We start from the raw sequence: 22,691 nt of genomic DNA, 5'->3' as shown, positions 1-22,691 counted from the left end.
AGAACCTATTCTAGGATCTTTCTCTTGACAATGTTCTCATTCTTATCTCTGCCACACATAGGCTCACAAACCATTTTCTTTGAAGGGCATTTTGTTATTGGTCCTTTTTTTAAAATTTTTCCTCCCATAGTAAACAGAAACGAAGGTGTTTACTTCCCCTGGTGAGACGGTCCCTGGGTGGACACACAGTAGTGTGAACCTCTGGCTTTTCTCTGCTTGTCATTCCCTGAGTGTGAGGAACAGGTGCAGTGATCAATTCACTGCCCTCAGTGAACTGCGGGCGGGAAGGAACCAATGTGTTGCAGACCTTTTGTTCCTTGGAGAGAATGATTCTGAAGAAAGGCTACCTCAGCTGATACTGAGAAAACATAAGGACTCGGGACTTTTTTCCCCACTTTATGGATAGCTAAAGGTTTACCCATTCTGATTTGCTCAGGATGGTCCCAGTTTATGCCTGTTGGCTCTCATGTGATGGTTAATAGTACCTCTGTACACTCTCAAAATTGTTCCTGCTTGGACAATAGACTATAGAATCCCCCTAATTACATGGGCCCAAGAGTAGAAAACCCTGTCTATGTGTCCTGATGTGAGAACTTGGTACTTTAGGAAAACAAAATTGTGTGTGAGACATATGCAGAACAGGTGAATGAGGCTAGATAACTGAAAAATTTAGCTCCACTTATTGAGTGCCTACTGTGTGCTTGGCACTGTGCCAGGTGCTGAAGCAGAGCATCAGCTATATCCTGCATAGTTCACCTCCCACATGCAAGCCAGACCTGGAAGTACCCCTTCACTCCTCCCCATGACTTGGTATATGAATCAGATTTGGGATATGCCACTGCTGGGCTTTTATTTATTTATTTTGGGGGAGCTTTAATGGCATGGTATCATGTTTTAATTAATAGAACATCATGTTATGAAATTTTTGAATCAGATCTTTTCCCTAGGCATCAAATGTGTTGTCAGTGAAAATTTGACATCTAGATATGAGAAACAAAAGAGATAAAGAAAATAATAATGAGATTTTTATAAAGGATGAAGACGTAACATTTGGGTTTTTTAATGTGTTGCCACAACCTCAAGAATCATAGGAGGTATTTCCTTTAGAAATAACACAAGACATGAACCCGGTGCCTTCCTCACTCTCTACCCTTTTTGATGGGAAATTTCTTGGCTGTGACAGAGAAGCATGTTGAGAAAGACCAGAGTTTTATTATTTGTAGACTTTTAAGTGACTAAAGGAAGTTACTCCCAGGGCTAGAAACTGATGGAGAATCTAGCTCTGAAGGTCAAAGTAACAGTCGGAGTTCAGCACAGACAAGAGAAACCACTCTAGGTATGATCATCACAGAATGAGCCAGTACAGCGTTGCATACTAAATCTTAGGAAAGGCTGAAGGAGCAGATTTTAGACTTGGCTTCCAGGATAGAATCCTAAAGCCAGATAGAACTGACTCACTAGGGAATATATACCATCTCTGAGGTACCCCTGAAGCAATGAATTCAAGAATGTTCCCTGCAACTGTAAACTAGGATTCCGGAAGTTGAAATCTAGAGGCTAACCACTTCTGTAGCTGCTATTAGCAACAGCCTTCCCTCAATCCGGAGCCTGGAGAATAGAGTCTGGAACTACAACGTGGGAAATCCCACATTTCTCTGACTAAGCTTGCCAAGAGAAGTAGTCAAAAGAAGCAGGGAGATGGCCTGGACCTTACTTCCACCTTCCAAATCCCTCACAAGCACATCTACTTGATATAGAGTTGCCAGATTCAGCAAACAAAAACAATGCACGCAACATACTTACACTAAGAAAAAAAAATCCATGGTTTATCTGAAATTCAAATTTAGCTGGGCACCCTGTATTTTATCTGACAGCCCTAACTTACTGAAACCTAATTCTTCTGCATAACCCTAGCTGCATAGAAGTCTGTCAAATGCAGTCTTTAATTTCCAGCAGGTTCAGTGGTGTGGGGAGGTTTCAGTGAGCCAACCCATAGCATTAACCAGTGTAGTTTTCCTCACAAGAATGGCTGAAGCCTTTCTGCCCCCACTTTTGCTACCATCTGAATATTTCACTCTGCATTCTTACACTCTTTGAAGTCCTACCCATATGGGATTCATTTGGTTTAACTCAGCTTCCTTTTTTTAAAATGCACAAATCTCCCAGGATGTGCAAATGCTCAGAGTATGCTCGAAGAATACAGTTTTCAACCTGTGGGAGAGAAGGAAGGCTTACAAGGACCCAAGGAAAGGTGGGGGTAGAAAAGGCTGGACACCAGGAGGTAGAGCAAGAAGGGCAGGTGCCCATTCAGATCTCCTTTGCTTACTGTTCCACATCGGGCAGACTCGACATTCAAAGAGAAATATTTTCTTTCCATACTCCCTCTCCCTTTTGTACCCCACAAAATGCATGCCTCCCAAATCACATAACCCAAAGTAATGCTATCAAAATGACATAGATCATCGGCATTAGAGATCAAATAGCTGTATATTTTCTGGCCTGAAATGTATATGACTACCATTACCGTGGAAAATTGAGTTTTGGGTTCTGAACCATTGACTTGCAAATGACTTTGGTTACAGAACTCTTTGTAAGTTGTGGACTACTTTTACTTATTTCAGAAAGAAGAATGCTGTATTTGCACCATGCTAATTAACTATTTAGTGAGAAGAAATGTCAGCTTGGAGCATGAAAAGAAATACTGCCTCTCAGAGAAGTCAAGGCTGATGAAAAACAATCATGCCAGCACAATGCCGCTCTTCAGAAATGCGGAAACTCTTTTTTGTTCCCCCATTTTCCCTAGGATTTTCACTTCTGCATTTAAAACAGTTGGGTAATTCAAGTTTCAAGGCTACTGATTGTAACAGAAAATCAGTAGTAATTGGAAGCAGTGGGATGTTGGGAGTAGTAATCCAGGTAGCTGCTCTCCACATTATCCTGTAGAACTTTCCGTGGCAATGAAATCAGACAGTGAAGGTCTGGCTGAGTGAGGGCAAGCACACAGTCCTACAGTGAATGATGCCGTCTCTTCAATCCTTTTATCTCTGATGCCGAGTGGGAAGGAGTTGAATTCTTTGGCAGGAAACTTTATCCAAGGGTTGATTGGGGTTATTTAGCTAAAAAAGTGTGTTGTTACAGTGAAATCAAACTTTCCATGAATTGTTTGCTGTTTAGGCAAATCAAGAGTAGCATTGCATCTTTGATAGGGGAGGTGAGTTTTGCAGATTAACTTGTGAGCTTTCTTTGGAATAGATGAGATATAAATTGTGTTCCTTTCAAAGGCACAGTAGATTCATTTTATCTTCAAAAGTGGACTTTCTTTGAACCTGGTGTCCTACTTCTGCCTATCAAAACATTATTGAGGGAAATTGGAAGGGGAGGTGAACCATGAGAGACTATGGACTCTGAAAAACAATCTGAGGGTTTTGAAGGGGCGGGGGGTGGGAGGTTGGGTGATCCAGGTGGTGGGTATTGTAGAGGGCACGGATTTCATGGAGCACTGGGTGTGGTGCAAAAATAATGAATACTGTTATGCTGAAAAAATAGAAAATTAAAAAAAAAAGGCAGCCACTTCACCAACTGAGCCACCCAGGCACTTTTCTTTGACCCATTTAAAATTGGATTGTTTGTCTTCTTCCTATTGACTTTTGAGCGTTCTTTCAATGTTCTCTTAGGAGACCTTCAGCAGGTATGGAAATTACACCTAGTTTCTCTCTATGTGTGACATGACTTTGTATTCTCTCACCAATGTCTTCTGAAACACCAACGTTTTAAATTGTGATGCAGTCCAGTTTATCAATTTGTTCTTTCATTAGTGAGAATTTTGGTATCATATCTAAGAAATCAATGGCCAGGGCCTCCTGGGTGACTCAGGAGGTGAAGTGTCTGCCTTCAGCTCAGGACATGATTCTGGGGTCTGGAATCCAGCCCTACGTTGGGCTCCTTGTTCAGCACGGAGCCTGATCCTCCCTTTCCCAGTGCTTCTACCCTGTTTGTGCTCTCTCACTCTGCTCCATAAATAAATAAAATCTAAAAAAATAAAAAAAACATTATTGCTCTGAAAAGTGTGGTAGCTATTGGATGAGAATTTGTCATCAAGTCAGTTAAATACCCCTGAATTAATTTTTACTGACTATAATTTAAATTCATACATCTAATGATATTTTAAAACCCCACGAGCTAGTTTGTAACTCCCAACATCACAAGGATAAATTTGATTCCATAGATGAAGTGTTGTGCCAAATGAGTTATAGTCAAAGAAAGAAACAGAAAAAAAATTAGTGGAATTCTCAATGCTCTATGTAAGTCAGATATTTAAGGCTTTTTCATCCTATGAATCTCCTCATGATATGTTGAAAAGAGATGATATTTAAAAGGCCCCAATCGTCTTCTAAATGCTTCAGAATCCATTATTTAATTATGATCTTAGATCTAAAATCTGGTCTTTTAAAGGACTTAATGTGCCCTGAGTGGTAGAAAATGTGATTTCCAAATCGTACGATATGATTAGCTCTCTGTGAGTAAACCAGTAGCCCAGTAATAATTTCCTCTTGCTGGGGAAATACTGTAATTAGAGATACTTATAAATGAGGATCTGGGTAGGCCAGGTATTTGGGAAACTGCAAAGCTGAAAGTCACATTGATTTTATAGTGAAGATTCAGCCAAGTTACTCTTGAGGTTTCAAAAATGGACCTGCCCAAGGAACATGTTCTTGCTTTCGCAGGCACCGGGCAGTTTTCCAGAAGCAAGCATTCATCATCCATTTGGGGAAATATAATGTGTAGTTTCCACTTTTCTAGTGATGGAACTTAAAACCAGGAGAAGAGGCTGTAGGATTTATGGAGATCCACTTCTCTGGGCCAGCAAGTCCTCTTGGCTTTCACGGGTCTGTTTGTCAGCATTCACTGCCACATTCGAGGAGTTTCTTGCAATCTCTGAAGTCTAAGATACAGAGTAAACAGAGGAGGGTACAGAACTCTAACTCATATTCTTGGGCTTATCTCTCCAACGGAGAGGCTGTCTTATCTTCTTTTATTTTTTCCTAATCAACCCATTAGCATGAAACAAGGACATGTAATCTTACCAGAGTAAAATTGGGGTGGTGCCATAGGCTAGCTGAGTGAGTGCTCCATGGCACAATGATGTATGGCTGCCACGCAACAATGCCGCTACCACATCAGATCTGCCCTTTAATTACATTCTAAATCTCATTTGAAGAGATTTTATCATTATGGAAATTGCTCTGTGAATGTGCCCATGATGAAACCCAATAAAAGTTTTCTGAGAAGAATTGAAGATGGAGGGAGATGAATCAGCAGCTAAAACATTATCTTCAGACAGAGTTGTCCTGGCTTTAGGCAAAACCGCCCATGCAGTAACAGAATGTCGCCATGGACTCAGATGTATCTTCCTGGTTATTACAGGGCATTTGTGCCTGTGGCACTAGCTCTTCTTCCAGAAGCTAGAGAAAGAGTTCTGCTTTCCAGCTTAGCTGGACTTTTTCTCCCCAACCTCAAAGCCATTGCTTGAATTTCTTTTTTTTTTTTAAAGATTTTATTTATTTATTCGACAGAGAGAGATCACAAGTAGGCAGAGAGGCAGGCAGAGAGAGAGAGGAGGAAGCAGGCTCTCCACCAAGGAGAGAGCCCGATGCGGAACTCGATCCCAGGACCTGAGGATCATGACTTGAGCCGAAGGCAGAGGCTTTAACCCTCTGAGCCACCCAGGCGCCCCCATTGCTTGAATTTCTAGTGGCCAAACCAAATCCTCTGGTATCTGCCTTGTGTTCTGGACTTCATGCCTAGATGCAGAGCCGGCCTGAGGGTCTTGAAATGAAAGATGGCTTTCTTTTCAAGAAATAAAGAATACCTCTGCTTTCTTCTCAAGGTCATTTAAAAATAATCCAGACCACTAGGTTATGGAAAGCACATAAGGAGAATTCATAGGGAAAGAGTAAAGTCAAAATGTTCATTTCTCGACCACAGGGATTGTCCCCCATCTGTGTGGCTCAACCGATTTGAAGTTTCCTTTTAAGCACATTCTTGATCATCCCTTTCTTCAATCTTGAACCATACTCTTGAGCTACAGGACAGACATTCTAGAGCCATAGCTGCACTTAACCCAGAGTGCCAACTTCTGTGTCTTTCCACGGGCCCCTGGCTCGATGCACTCTTTTCCTCCATGTCACTCCCCCTCCCTGTTTCATGTGTTGTTTCCCAAGAAGATGACGGGTCACAGTGGAAAAGGGCCAGTTTACTTGAACGGGGCTAGAGTGACAGGAATTTTGTAGCACCCAAGGGTGTCTTCTGTAAGGTACCATACCCCGCTCCAAATGTAGTCATTTTATGCCTAGGATCAGTGAGACTAATCACAAGAAGTTTAAGTCAGCAAAATTGTATTGTACTCACATCTTTCAATGTGTTCTTCTTCCTGGGAGTTTTCTATTAAAACAGTACTTGAAAGATCTGTTGTCTTCATTAATTCATTGTATTTCTTGCAGATTGAGATAGCTGCCAGCAAGCTACTGCCCCTCTATTTCCTCTCAGTGGGTCTTGGAAGCCCATAAAATTAGAGATCATATTTTGTGATCATGAGTATTTGTGTAGGTTTCTCAGGAGAGGATCCATAATTTTCATAAAGGCATTCATGACTGCCAGGAGGTTAAGGGCCATTATGTGAGACCAATGTTCATTCTCAAAGCAGGTCGGTCCCTGGAGTAGCAGTATCAGCATCATCTGGAAACTTGTTAGAAAGGTAAATTCTTGATTTCTACACGAGATCCACAGAATCATGAACTCCAGGGTCGAGGCCCAGGAGCCTGTGTTTTCATAAGCCCTCCATGTGATTCTCAAGTCCACTCAACTTTGAGGAGCACTACACTAGACAGGTTACCGATACATGCTGCATAAGTTCATGTTCACAGGTACATGTGGATGACACAGAGAAAACAAACTCCTCCCTCCTACCCCTCATGTACCTTTCCCTCTGGCCACATAGAGTTGTTCAGCTCTGGCATGTACTCTTGTCTCATTTCAGCTCATCTTCAACTTAACTCTTGACCTTCCCAATGTTTCAAATCTCATCCTCTCACTTCTCTCCTGGTCAGCTCCTCCTCATCCCTCAAGACCCTACTTGCCTATCATCAAGGGTGGATGGCATCTGCAATTGGTAACAGAACTAATTGCTCTGTTCCCATCGGGCTGTGTCCACTTTAACATTATCGTGTACCATGATCACTGAAGACTTTTTCAGGAGACTATGGGGTCCTTGAAATAAGAAACTTATCTCTTGAGGTTTTACAACTGTCTTCGGACATGATTTGGCAAGACCCCCATCTTACTGCCAAAAGGGAAAAAAATCAGAAAGTCAGAAAGGAACAAAATTCTTACAGGACCAGGCAGAGGGGTTTTTCAGTAAGTCCCTCTATTTTTTACCCAAGATAACATTAATAATTAGGTATCATCCACATTTGTTTCTTAGTACCCTGCTGCTGAGGTTTTTCTCTATTAAACTCTCAACTATGTCAGAAATTTCAGCAAATGAACCATGAGAGGCTGTGGATTCTGAGAAACAAACTGAGGGTTTGGGAGGGGAGAGAGCGGGAGATTAGTAAGCCTAGTGGTGGGCATTAAGGAGGGCATGTATTGCATGGAGCACCGAGTGTGGTACATTAACAATGAATCTTGTTTATGAAAAAACACTGAAAAAATAAAATTAAACTAAAAAAAAGAAATTTCAGCAGAGGTTCATGATAATGTATAGTCCCTCCCTCTGTCCCTATCTGAAAAGAATCAACAAAAAGTATCTGTCCACAGTAAAACACTGTGGACATAATCTGTTTACCACTTCTCTTTCTTGGGCTGACCAGACTTCTTGATGCATATCAAGATGCAATAACAATGATGCAATCATACTCTCATTTTTCCTTCCTTACTCAGGGCACTGTGAGGCAGGTTTCCACTGTTTTGTGACATAGTCCAGTGTATCTCCCACATAAAAATTCTTATGATGTAAAATAATCTATGAAGACTTCCATCTTTCTGTTCTAGTCCTTTATTAAAATTTATGTTGTTTTTCTCATAGGCATGGAAAAACCTAAGCCTTTCCAAACCTTACTGTCCTACAGATAGTTTTTCAGATGTACCTGTTCTCAGATGAAAGAAGCATCATCACATGGCCTAAGGACAAGGATGCCTTGGGTCTGTTTCAACAAGGTGGTCCAGAGTCTCCAGGATGTTCCAAACTGATCTGAATGCTTTGGGAAAGATTAATGGTTATGCAATAGAAGACTCATGAGTAGGTTTCTAGCTTCAGCATAGTGGGTTCTAGGAATGAAGAAATATCCTAGACATTTTGCTAGGTGCTATTTTGCCAGTTTTCTCATTTATGAGATTTCCTTTGGCAGCTAGGTCAGTGTTACCTATCTTTATAATAATGTTCATATGCATATTCCTTCTTCTTCCTTTACCTTATACATTGGAAAAGAGAGTATATTTTTTCCCAATCACCATCTACCCTGTTCCATGAGAGAAGAAAAGCTAAATAGGGGGAAGTAACTCCCTAGGCACACACACACACACACACACACACACAAAAAAAAAAAAAAAAAAACATTACACTCTCCAGAAAAAGCAATTTGCTCTACTTGGTAGTAGACAGAAATTAACTCACCAAAGAACAGCAGGGAATCAGACCTAATTATGTCAGTAGGACTTTAGTTAACATCATGGTACTAGAACCTTCTTTAACATTCACTCTTTATGGATACCTAGAATTCATTTTAAAGGTAATATATCTAAGCTTTTGAGGAATGAATACCCGCTAATGAATACAGTCATGTCCAATGTGTTTTTCCGAATTATTTGGAAACTGTCCTGCTATTTAAAGTGAAAAGATATAAAATCATCTTAGATTTATGATGTCATTAATCCATTCCAAACAGTTGCTTCAGTGTCGGGTTGTTTGTGGTTGTGTTGGGATATTAGGAGGGGTTTCTTTGGAGGGGTGGGGGACGGAATAAACTTGTTCTGCATTTACAACATTCATAATTTAAATGAGCCAGAGGAAATTAGCTACATGACTGTTATGATTTTTCTAGTGTATTGTCAAAAATAATTATGGCACTTTCCCATATGTTCTTGCCATCTTCTTACATATTGCTGTTGGGATAAGATGAGACTTGACGTCAACTAATTGCTTATTTCTAATATAGTCTTGAGCTACACTGATTGTCTAGGGATAAAAGAAGGAGCTCTGTGACAAAGAGATTCAGGAAATAGGAGCTTTTCTAACTTTCAATTCTGTACGTAATATAGACAAATTGTATAGATAAATATAACCAGATGTATATTAGTCGATGGGAAGATAGTTGACTATTTTAAGAATAAGAATGTGTTCTGTTCATTTAGAGCCATTGAAAATCATGAAAGGTGTGAGTTCAGAGTTGACTAAGGAGGAATAAATAAGGAAATACCTAACTGGAATCTAATTCAGTTGCCTGGCCACTCCTCTCAGAGCATCACTGAAAATTACACGAACTAAGTATATCACAAGTACTTTAATGAATTAATTATTGTGTTGTATGACATGTAGCCCAACTCAGAAGATACTTGCTTTGTATTTGAAGAGTGGGGAGGAATTAAGGGGAATCAGAAGAATACCAATTCAGACAGATCTGTGCCCTAATCCTGCTTCTGCCAGCTAATGGCTGCAAGATTCGGAAAGGTTCCTTCTATCTCTTCAAATTGTACCTTCCTCAATGGGGAATAAGAAGGCCTACTTCATAGACTTGATGAGGAGGATTTATAAGGAGTGTGAGTATTAGTTTTCTGCCCTGTTTTATCCCTCCACTCCACCCGTCCACCCCTCATCGTGGCTCTGCAATAATAAATATGTTTCAGTGTCGAAAAGGCCCATCTGGTCTTTCTCAGATAAGGATAGTTATCTTCAAATGGCCTGATTCCTGTACATAAAACATAATACAAAACCAAAAGTACCTTCAACATCGTAGACTTTTCATATGTGGCTGTCTCTATGATTTAAATGTGCCATCTCGAATTTAAGTGTGAAGGCCTTTCAAGATTACCATTGGCAATGATCTTCTGAAAGATGTCTCATGGAGGAAATACCCAATTATGAACGAAGCCATATAGCAATACCTGGGAAAATATTGCAACACAGTATAGCTTTTTATATGAATTTCAGATATATTAGTAAAAAAGAAAACAGCCCTCCTAAGGTCTTGTTTTATCTTCTACCACTAACATCATGCAGGCATGTCATTCTTTTTTATAACTTAAGCGGTGAGCTAAATGGGTAGCGACATTAGCTCCCCGCTGTGTCCATGGCACGTTAACTCTTTAAAACACCCCATGCAGTGTTACTCTACCCACCCTTTCTCAGGACTGGGTGTCCTTTAAAACCCACTCCCATATACTTTAGGAGCCCTTCATAGAATGCCTTTGAGGTGGGAGTCTCCTGTGTCTATGTGCAGCTTTGGTGTCTGCCCTTGTCTTGTCATTGTAATTTACTTGGTACCTAACGGTGAGTATGTATATATGTGTGTTTAAAACACAGCATCTATGGGGTGCCTGGGTGGCTCAGTCAGTAGAGCACCCGAGTCTTGTTTTCGGCTCAGATCCTGATCTCATGGGTGGTGGGATCGAGCCCTGCCTAGGGCTCTGCTCTCAGTGGGGAGTCTGCTTGGAATTCTCTCTCTCTGCCCCTCCCTGCTCTTTCAAATAAATAAAAATAAATCATTAAAAAATAAACAAAACACAGCATATATAATGTTTGTCTTAACTCCTGAGGAAAGGAAACTTAAAATAACATTTCTGCCTTTAAAAATGCTTTTGTGAACAGTTATCACTTTGCCTAATTCTACCTTCCAAAGGTAGACCAAGGGAATGATGAAAGTGAGTCACACATGCAGCTATTTCTGTAGTTTATGAGCACGTGGTGATGGTAGCATCCCTCCTCCTTCCTTCCTGGTTTTGGAGCCACCACATTATTGGTTCAAGAATGGCTAAGGCTGCCTGTCAGCTAAACTCCTGCCTCCATTCTCTATCTGCAGCCATTGCCATTTACCCTGAAAACTGTCCCCCCCAGGTAATCATTCTCAAATACTTTTATAGTATGTCATGTCTGCTGTGGTGAGAAGAACTGTATACATGTGGTGTGTGTGGAGGGGGAGTTCTCTTTGGCTATGGGGATCAAATAATATGTACAAATTAATTTCTTTCCTATTTATGTGATTTCTCTCTCTCTGTTCATCCTGTAATGCTGTGAACATCAAGAAGGTAGAAGAAATTTGTTTGCTTTTCACCACTGCGGGCCTAGATGCTGATATATGAAATATTAGTGGGAGGAAGGAAAAGTCGGGAAGGCGGGAAGGAAGGTAGGATGGGAGGAAGGGAGATAGGGAAGGAAGGAGGAAGGAAGGAAAGAAAAGAAGAAGGAAGGAAGGGACAGACTAACTTAAGGGCTGGGACTACATCTTTCTTATATTATGTGTGTTCTTGTAGCTCCTAGCAATGTCTTAGAAGTACGATAGGCACATAAGTGCCTTTTTGTGTGATGAATAAATATGCAGAACATTTTTGCACTGTGACAGAATAAAAAGTGACTAGGAAAAACATGATGCAGAAGAGAAGAGACACTTCTCTTCTTACCTCCAACCTAGTACGTCTGAAGTGAATGCTTCAATTTTTAAAAAGTAATTTTAAGGCTAGAGTAAACCAGAGGGTCAGACAAGGAGAGAAAGCATCACGTGTTACCGGAGTTTGGAATTGCTTAAGGCGGTCTGACAAATGGGATTTTGCTCAGTTTCCTCCAGGGTAATCCACCGTAGGCCAGGCATTTTTAAAGATTAGATTTTGAAATAAAGGCTTGCACCTGGGAATGTACTGAGGCAGGAGAGCATATCCCTTCTCTCCACTGTTCTCGTGCATAAGGGGTGAGAATTTTCGAATGAGATATGAAAGCAAAGACAACAAACCCTGCAGGGTAATAGTCTCTGAGGACCTTAATAACAGCCATTTTTAAAGCATAGCCTGTGGACTCCTAAATCCATAGCTGCCCATTTAAGATGCATTGCAGTGCAATGGACCTGAAAACACACTCCTTATCTACCTAGAGCAACCAGGCTCCAAGCCAAACGGCAGTCCTCAAATTAACTCTTGTTTCTCTTGGGATGACCACCCCGCTGCTTTTACAAGGATTGCAATGGCCACATATCCACATACGGAATAGGGGGAAACAGTCACACCCTCTGTGGGTCTCTATGCGACTGCATTTCTTGAGTGAGTTACGAAGGTCTGGTGGTTAGATTAGAGTTCTTTTTTTTTTTTTTTTTAAGATTTTGTTTATTTATTTGTCAGAGAGAGAGAGAGAGAGCAAGCACAGGCAGACAGAGTGGCAGGCAGAGGCAGAGGGAGAAGCAGGCTCCCTGCCGAGCAAGGAGCCCGATGCGGGACTCGATCCCAGGACGCTGGGATCATAACCTGAGCCGAAGGCAGCTGCTTAACCAACTGAGCCACCCAGGCGTCCCTAGATTAGAGTTCTTATAAGGTCAAGATTGTAGGTCCAGCTCCTTTATGTGGGTGCTTCTCAAAAAAATCCATTAGAAAGGATAATTCTGTTTTGTTTTGCTAGTTTTAATGTCCAATCCACACCAGACTGATACTTTTGTAACATGCAATAAAAATGAATTACTTTTAAAACTACAAAAACCAGACACAAAATGCAACCTCGTGCCTTTTATTTTTAGATTGCTGTAAACGTCTCTAAGGACTTACTCTCAATTTCTGTTATCATAATGGAATAGAGGTGGGGTGTGTGTGTGTGTATGTATGTGTGTGTGCACCCAAACCTCAAGTATTCAGAGTGCATATTTCGCAAGTCATTTTGAATAGCCAAGCTAAGGGAGTTTTACTTTTGTGTGTGTACTTCGTTTGTTGAATTTCTTTAAAGCATCAACACCTTTTCAGGATAACTATGTTGGATAAATTCATTTAAAGAATTTTATATATACTATTTCCTTCTTAAATAGAGTTTACTGATTATAAACCTGCTTTCTCTGCTGAATTTAGAATCTTCATCACTAACAGTAATGATTTTGTTTCACATTCCTAGCGAGGTGATACGTTCAAGGGCTAGTATGTAGGGGTGGAAGTGCATACTGGGAAACCCGGGTCAACTCTATGTGTTGGCACCTCCTTCCACACCTTTCTGGTTCTCTGTCATGTGTCACCCCTTGCCACATGCAGTGGAGACTTGATGATACCTTCTCTCCTGTTTTGGATCTTCTGTTTCTGAACTTTTAAGTTCTTGGAAATCAGATCACTGCTCTTTTTTTCTTTTCCCCTATCAAGTGTATTTGAATTAGGTGAGAGTTATCAGTAAAGAGGAACTAATGGCCTTACCATTATTTGCCTACTAATTGCTTTCAGAAAAGATTAGAGATTGTGTGTCTGTAATGAATTTTATAGGGAGATGTGGTCACTTATGTTTGTTCTTCCTACAGCTTTTTGTCCATTTTCTTGCTGACATTTCGGTTGTATTCACGATAGGGAGGTCATTGTTTGCTGAGTTCTTTTTTAGACAAGTAATTCCATGTACATAGGAAAGAAAATATTTGGATACTGGTACCCAGGATGTTTTGGAATACTATCATAACCATTTGTTCGGATAATAAAAAGAAGAGTGTTGCCCTAACTGACTCTTGACATCTCTTTTCTTTATCTTGGTTCTAGTAAAACTTTTATTAGTTTTTATATTCTTCCCCAGTTGTCTTATTACTTAGGGACCCTGTGAGATTATTCTACTTGTTGAATGAGATAGTAAAAATATAATAATCCATGATCTTGTGTTTGTCCTACTTCTGGTAAACTTTTATTCTCAGTGCCTTCCTGAAAGAAGGTCTTCATCCTGCTTAGTTTAAGGACTCAATTACATTCCATCTGTTGCTTCCTAACACACATCATGTGTTCCAATCAGGCTGTGTTGTTCATTGTTCTGCTTCTAAACCAAATTTGCTCCCATCTTCTGCTATTTTTACACACTTCTTCACAGTGGGAATGCCCTCTTTGGTCACTCTCTCTCTTGGTCTTATCCATCCTTCAAGGCTCAAACCAAGTCGCATTAGTTCATGAAGTCTGTCACTTGATTTCCACTCTGATTCTCTTAGAAGAGCAACCCTTATATTAGCTATTACTTATTAAAGACCTGTTGTGTTCTGGACACTGTTCAAAGTATTTTACAAAAATTATTCCATGTAATATTCACAGCAACCCAGCTGTGAATTACTATTTAATATTTAGTGAAGCCAAAGAGTTTTCAAACTAAAGCAGCTCATAAGGCAAAGAGAAGGGACAGACTCAAACCATGATTCCTTAATGGCACTTCACCATTGCTTTTCCCTGGAGACTGAGAAAGGGCACTTAAGACAGGAGGAGACTAGACTCTTGGACAAGAAGGGGGTGTGAGATTTGAAGAAGCTCTTCAGGAAACGGGATTCTCCCTACTCCTAAAACCACTGGGCTGTGGACATGCCACTTGCCTTACCACTGAATTTCTTGATATCACCTTGGAGATTTGCTCTCCAAGTACACAGAACTTGAAGCTCTATGGTTCTTGGTTGGGGGGGGGACAACAAATTACAGATTTTACTGGCACCCATTTTCTCAATTATCTTACGTTCTCTCTTGTTCAGTTGGATATGTCTCTGTCAACTGCTTCAGATGTGTTTAACAGTCTCCATGTTATTAAGACCATACAGAGACTCTTGAGGTATGGAAAACGTGACTCTGCATTAGCTGATGGCAGAGCTAGATTGGCTGAAACTGTGGTAGGAGTGTGACTACCAGGAAGAATTCACTGGGATTTTTTTTATTTTTTTGAAGATTTTATTTATTCATTTGAGGCAGAGATATAGAAAGAGAGCATGAGCAGGGAGAGAGGCAAAGGGGGAGGGAGAAGCAGACTCCCCAGTGAGCAGGGAGCCCAGTGTGGGGGGCTAGATTCCAGGACCCTCAGACCATGACCTGAGCTGAAGGCAGACACTTAACTGACTGAGCCACCCGGGTGCTCCTATTGCGAAAATTTTTAAATGAATAGAGGGAAAAAAAAAAAACTCAGAGGCAACATGGCCTAGTGGTTAACAGCAACAGTCCCTGGAGTTCCAACAGCCTGGGTTAGAAATCTGGCTGCATGGTTTATTAGCCATGTGACCTTGGGCATTTTTCCTTAAACTCCTCTAAAATTTCACTCTTGTGTATGTAAAATGCAAATACTAATCATGTCTACCCGAGGAGATTCCTGAGAGGCCTCAGCAGCTCACGACACCCAGTGCTCTGGCCAGCGTCTGGTGTAGCTTAAGTCTTATACACATTGTCATGGCCGCTGCACTTGTTTTTATGGTTATATAACAAATACCTTTTTTCCCCTGCTCATTTGTTCTTGTTCTTTTTAAAGAATACAATTGCAAAAAGAAGAGAAACATTAGATAGGCTGCCTTGGATGTGGCGACTCTGGCTTTGAGTGATTTTTTTTTTTTTTTTTTTAGTTATGTCAGAAGTAAAATAAAACTACCTAAAAATGCCTGCAAAAGTTCCTTTTTGTCTGGGTGGGCTATGGTCTGAGAATTCTCTTTACTAACCCCCCCCCCCCGCTTTTCTGTGGCCATCTTAAGCTAAATGCCATCATGGTTGTTTTATGCAGGTATGAGTGTTCCTTCCTACCTGTCCCATCAATGTCTCCTCCTACCAAGAATTCATGCTGCCCACTTGTATTGAGAAATCTCCACTACAGCATGGCAGCTTCCTTAAAAAAAAAAAAAAAAATGCCTTCGGCTCCTCACTGACACTCCCTCCATTCTAGAGCAGGCTACCTGAGTCCCATGGCTTGACAGATTCCCTACCAGCCTATTGTCCCCAAAGAACATAGGCGAGCTACATTGATATTGATGTGTCAAGTCACTACTTGGTGTAATGTTCACGTGGCTCTTATAGACAAAGGAACACATTGCTGAAGGGAGAATTTCCGTTCTGGCAGTAAGGATATTTTTTAGTAAGGAGACCTCAAAAACTCCCAGGTTTGGCTCACAGATGGTCCCAGATGCACAATCATCAAATAAGAAGTGATAAGGGTAGTCAGGATTCCGTTTTTCATTCAGAATAAATCAATCCATGTGGGTCAATTTCCAATCAAAATCAGTAATGCCGACTTTCTGGGTGTTTTTCCCTCAATAGCTGTTTTTCCTCCCTTGTCAGGACTAGCCTTGTTCAGCTTGGGCAACTACTGTCTCTTCCAGCCAGTGTTCACAGCAAGTGGGGTGGTGGGAACAGCCCAAGATCTTCTAGAGTCAACATAACTCAAATTCTATTACTTACGAGATAGGTAACTTTAGGCAAGTCAGTTAAACAACTCTCTACCTCAGTGCTCTCATGTGAAAAACAGAAAACATGTACTTCATGGCACCAAGAGGAAGAATAAAGAGGCACATTTGTGTTTTATACCTTTTACTGTTCGTGTCATTTGTCACTCTCAGCCAGCACCATGACCCAGAGAAGGAATACCGAGCTGTGAGTTACCTTTTGGCTAATGCCAAGACTTAACTTCAGCCACTCTGAACTTCCAAGGGGTGGGCGGTAGTTTATGCCAACATGTATGAGGTGTGGCAGGAAATTACCATCAATATTTAGTTGGTAATATGAATTAAATAAAAAGCATGCGCTAGATTTTAGGAAGTATAAAGACTGAGCTGTCTCTTGCATACCTCTCATTTTCTCCCAGCTGAGACTAGACAGATAATCAGTCCTCAGTAAATACTGGTTTACCGATTTTCTGTTTACTTCTTTGTGGATGACACAACAGTGATGTTTCTGTGTGGTATAATGAAAATGGCAAAGATGAAAATTAACAAATTAATGAATCAACTTCCTATTTAAGCTTGGGAAGACCTCTCATTTTTTCAAGAAGGTATCGATGACTTCATGATATACATAATCTTGAGGAACCATTGATAGAGCCTGGGTCTCAGTCTCAATGCAGCATATAAAAATTCAGGTGAACTCTCATTTGTATGCATGTTAATGAAGAAAGCTTGTTGTATTAATTACAATATATGTTATTTTCTTGAGCAACTAAAGGTTTGGTTTCAATCCCCTAAGTGTATCCTCTAAGGCAAAGTTTTCAATCAAGTACTATAAGAAGAAAAGTAAAGTAAAAAGAGAAAAGTGGGGGAATTATGTGGATAACTTGGATCTGTTTGCTTTGGAGCCCTGATTTATTCAGATAAATTAACCTCACTTTTCTCCTTTCCTGAGGAAGTGGCAAATTCGGGAGGGCAGTTTGTGCCGTGTAGGTATGCACACCTAGAAGAGAAATATGTTTGTTTTATCAGACTCCATTCGGCAAGAAGCCCAGTACCAGTTTTCTAACACATGAACTCATTTCAAAATCAGGCTATTTCCTTCCAGAAGGAGCCTGTTTGTGATGGGATAGAGGTAGAGGCTACTTGGTCTGTTGGAGTATTTCCCTTCTTTCATCATTGAATGTCCTTCGATCTGTTTTCCCCCTCGTGGCTTCCCATCACAGAGAATGGGACGAAATTCTCTTTAGGGTTCCATCCGTGATACTTTGGCTGCCAAAAAGAGTGATGGGAAACATTCATCGTCCATCTACCTGACCTGTGCAACATTCTGAATCTAAGAGTCAGAGACTGAAAATGCAGGCCAGTCCTTCAGAATTGCTAACATGTCACTGCAGCCACTGCCCCCTTGCCTCAGAAGAGTAATTTAATTCTATTTTAGAAAGAGGGAACGGAAAAAAAAAAAGTTCCTAGTTACACAGATCAATCCAATTGTTCGGAGCTTCAGAATGAATTTTTCAACTTGTTGAACAGAAGCATACAAATCTCTAAAAGCAAGTCAGATAATGTACAAAGCCTCCATTCATTGTGTAGGCAGAAAGGAATGCTGGTCCCCGGCAGCTCTCTAAGGAATGTTCCTTTGGCTTTGACTGTTCTGTTGGGAACAAGGAGGGAAACACATATATAAAATGAATTTATAATGTCTCTGGCTTATAATGGCAAAATGATAAGAAAAGTTGGCTGTTTAATATAAACTGTCAGTTGCATATTCCAGGCCTCCTCTCTTTGAGGTCCCTCCCACACCCACGGGCCTGGCCACCGGTTAGCGAGGAGTACAAAGTAGCCGTTTATTATTATTGACTGGTGAAGCCTGTGCTCTGAAATTCATTCTGTCAACAGAATGTAAGCAAAGTTGGCATTTTAAAGCAGGGCTCTTTCAGTCGCTGGTTTTTCTCAGGATTGCTATGCAACAGGATCAGTGCTGTAGTCCCCGGTTCAAGCTGAAAATGTTACACAGGAAGACATACCATGTAAAGGTCAGATTCTTCTACTGTGATAATTTTCTTGTTCTGTGTATATACAAATGAGGTGGAATGTGTAATCTCTTACGATAACTCTTATCAAGGTCCTATGGACTTTCTACCTGTCAAGCCTAAAAATACGACGGTATTTTAAATGGAAAATCTTACTAATGAATGTATGATGCTGTAATAAATGTGTGATGCTATAATGCCAAGGTGAACTTAATGTGTATTGTCAAGAAGATGCTCTCCTATGATAGAATCCCATTAATGTGCTGGAGCTGTGGACCGAGCACAACCTTGTTTATTAGTCTCTCCATGCTTTTATGGTCTGAGTCAACTCTACAGATTACTTAGATGCATGGAAAATATGACTTAACCCATACTGTAATGAAATGATTGGCCCTGGGGTGCACTTCATCACAGAATGTTATTTTATATCAGTTCCAGAAAACATCATCTTTTGTCTGTGGACCCATCAGTGTAACTTACAAAATTTGTAAAGTGCAGGTACATCATGTTCCAATTCATATCATTGAGGAACAAATTTATTAGACCTAATAAGTTGTCCACTGCCAATCTACATAATAACATGAAGAGATAATGAACCAAGAAGAGTGAGTTGGAGGTGCATCTTCTTGTTAGGTGGTCTAATTGAAACGTCTTTTGAACAGGCAGTTTATTTTTTACAGTTCTCCAGACTCACATTTAGCCAATCTCTTCTGTTGGGTAATTCTGCCCGTGTTCTTCTTCTTGTTGTCTCATAGGACCTCCAAGGAGAAATCGAAGCTCACACAGATATCTATCACAACCTGGATGAAAATGGCCAAAAAGTCCTGAGATCCCTGGAAGGTTCTGATGACGCAGCCTTGTTGCAAAGACGTTTGGACAACATGAACTTCAAGTGGAGTGAGCTTCGGAAAAAGTCTCTCAACATTAGGTAGGAAAAGATTGGGGGCAAAGAAGCCAGAAATGAATTAAAATGGGAAGATTTCCTTCCCTTTCGTAGCTCAAGCCGCTAATATCTCATATGTTTATGTAAATCACCCAATTTCGCCATGATTCATTTTATTTTGAATAAATGAATCATTCATTTGCTTGGTATGGAGATGATAGTTGAGGGTTCAGATTAGATTAAAATGGCAGTGTTTTATAACCATCGGAGAGATGCATATTAAGACATTAGAGTGAAATTAAATGAGGAACACAGCTATCCTAATTTGATAGAGTTCTCTCTTGGTTTACCACAGGATTATACAAAAAGTGATAAAATCAATATATGTTTATCATGGAATTCTTTTTTTGGCATTATTCTAAATGCATAGCAGAGGACATTCCTTAAATAACCTGATGCCTTGTAACTTTCAAGAAGACCTCTCCATAGCTCCTGCTGCTAGGGAGAGATTATAGAAACTTCTGGTCTTTAGCTCCCTCTCAGATTTTGTCACGGAGTCCTCTGGAGACTAAGCCTTTGGTTGTTCTCTACTCTCCTCTCTTGTATAATTGCCCCTTTCTTTGTATCACCTTTTTCCTGAGAAGCTAGTGGATACAGCTCAGCATTGTTATAAGGAGTGCAGAGTAAAACTCTTGCTACACCCATTGTGAGTTGGTTCAGTGGGGGTCAAAGAGCAGGGATAGTTAAGTGAAATGCCCGGTGTCACGTAAATGACAAGGGAAGTGCAGAGAGTGGAGGTCAGGTCTCCTGATTTCTAATCAGTTGATTGTCTTCATAAAAATGTGTTGTGCTTTCTTCTGTGTCTAGGAGAGGGGTCAGAGTGGAGGGTGGTAGAAGAGGGCGAATGGGCATCGCGGTGGTTACGAGGGAGCGCACTAAACCCTGGGAGGTGGTACTACCTCTAGGTTGTAAGATTACAGAACGGAGATTTCTTTTTCTTCTTTACCGTTCTTCTGAATTGGCCAGGCTTTTGACATACAGCATATTTACTTCAGTAATGAGGGAAAATGTCACTGAAATTTTGTAATACAAAAGCACTCTAGTAAAATCCTGTATTAATGTGAAATAATAAGAATGATAGCAACTAATGCACAGTGCATCACCTATCGTTACGTGCCATGGACACTTTATATTTCTTGACCCACTTAATGCTCTCAGCAGCCCTACATGATAGGCCCTGTTATTATTCCGTCTTTATATTTAAAGAAAGTGAGGTGCAGAGGGGCTAAATAATTTTTTTCTAAGGTCATTTAGTTAGTAAGTTACAGATCCAAGACTGAATACAGGGGGTCCGGCTCCACGGTCTGAGCTTTTAACCATCATATTATCCTGTAGAGTATAAAGCAGAAAGGAAAACGCAGGACTCACCTAACTTTGACCCATAAATACATACTACATGAAAGAATGGAAAAGAGAAACAGATGTTTCTAGTAGTAGGAAAGGATTTTTTCTTTTTTTACCTATAAGGTTTTCCCTCCAAGTTTGCATCCCAGCCTCCAACACACTCATTTTTATCTCCCTGTTTGGTCCATGACGTTGTATCAATGTGTTTAGGGTGCACTGGGGACAACAGTGAGCAGTGGCATTTTCAAAGACAGTGAGACTCCATTCGCTTCCCATGGCTTAAACTCGAAGAGAGGTCAATGTGCGTAATGACAAAGGCCACTTTCATAACCTCTGTCATTAAAAAGGAATGAGAAGTGTGAAATGGGAATATTATTGGCAGATAAATTAAAAGAGAAGAAAGTTATTCTTTTTTGCAGAGAAGAGAGAAGAAAGCTGCTCTAACTATTCTGCACATCACTCAGTGCCTTTCTTCTCCTTCATGTGAACTTGATGAAATGAAAGGGGAATTGAAAGCGGCAAACAGCATATCAGCCAAAATATGGGCTCTTCGTTCTCAGCAATTTCCCATATGCCAGGCCCTGCAGTTTAATTCTTGCTGTCATTAATCAAGTGTAAAACAGTTACCTTGGCTTATCTAAGGTGCTGCAAATTCCAGAATTTAAATACTCCAATCAATGGTTTCGGCTTCTAAGTAGACCTTTCTCATAATACAATTTGCGTTTTAAGCACTCGCTTACAAATTAAAAAAAAAAAAGAAAGAAAGAAAGAAAGAATTCTTCACATCAGAGGGCTTCAATCCCTTTCCTGACATATCATTGAAGGAAGGGTACAAGCAACAATTTAGGATGGTGATGAGGCAGGAGAACTGGACCCTGGCAGAGTCAGACACAGAACCATTCATGATGCTTAGAAGCTGGCTTTATGAGTCTAGTCAGTTCCTCCATCAGCATTATTTTATGGTGAAGAGTCACCACACCTAAAACTAGTTGCAAAGATCGCACAGAGAAATTGCCCAGTGTTTGCCCAAGCTATAACATATCATCCTATAAATGATGTAGGTTGGTTCATTATCTTAAAAGGGATTCTGAAGCCATTTTTCTATCTCAAAGTATAGAGACATCAGTACTTAATTACACAGGTGTCCATTTTTTCAAGTTTTTATTGCAATTCCAGGTAGTTAACGGGACAGTGTAATATTAGTTTCAGATGTAACATTTAGTGATTCAACACTTCCATCCATCACCCGGCACTCATCATGAGTGCCCTCCTTCATCCCCATCACATCCTTGGAATCCAAATGATTTTGCAGTATCCCTTTGCATTCCATTGGCTCATAAGAGGTATCCTTGTGTTTCCAGTTCCAAGTCCAGATTATGTCGCTTTCCTTCCATTTATTTTTTTCTGCCCTTTGTCTTTTCTCTGCCTATGATTATGATTCTTACGTAAGTCTCCATCATGTCTTTTTATGTTGATAGATTTGTCTCTGTTTCTTTATGCATTGATATCATCCATAACACATTTACAAAAATATTCTTCCTTGGACATTTCTGGCACATTTTTCCCTTGCTCAAAAACTTCAGTCTTGTTGGTGCCCATATTTTACTTGTTCATTCATTTATTTTTCTCATTCCACAAATATTTACTAAGTCTTTATTATGTACTTGGCACTCTTCTAGGCACTGAGGATACAATTGAACGAAACTGGCAAGAGAAAAATCATTGCTTTCATGAAATTTATGTGTAGTCATCAGAATCTAGTGATTCGTGGCTCGTCTACTCTCCACCTGCTAAGACCCTGATAATCCCTTCTCTTTCCTGTTCTTCCTTTACCTCCCAGTTCTTTCCTCACCAAGCAGCAATCTAATTATTCCCCAGCACGGATTCTCTGAGCCAAGAAGATTCTGCTTTTTAACCCCATTGCTGCTCTCCAGTAGTTTCTCATTTCCTGTATGAGTACATATATTTGCTGGTCCTCACCCTTGGAATGCCATCCTTCCT

General features: G+C 40.4%; 1 protein-coding gene across 1 annotated transcript in view; it reads left to right on the top strand.

Annotated features, from left to right (window-relative positions):
* The window catches only part of LOC111150534 (dystrophin), a 2,087,545-nt gene that overhangs the window by 1,698,461 nt on the left and 366,393 nt on the right, over window positions 1-22,691 (top strand). Inside the window, exon 56 of the mRNA XM_022508030.1 lies at window positions 19,159-19,331. Coding sequence (XP_022363738.1) covers window positions 19,159-19,331 — 173 coding nt within the window. The remainder of the gene's footprint in view (window positions 1-19,158; window positions 19,332-22,691) is intronic.

The sequence above is a fragment of the Enhydra lutris genome, unplaced genomic scaffold (genome assembly GCF_002288905.1).
Source record: "Enhydra lutris kenyoni isolate GAN:26980312 unplaced genomic scaffold, ASM228890v2 scaffoldscaffold23, whole genome shotgun sequence".
Classification (NCBI taxonomy): Eukaryota; Metazoa; Chordata; class Mammalia; order Carnivora; family Mustelidae; genus Enhydra; species Enhydra lutris.
This window is presented reverse-complemented; position numbering and strand designations above follow the sequence as displayed.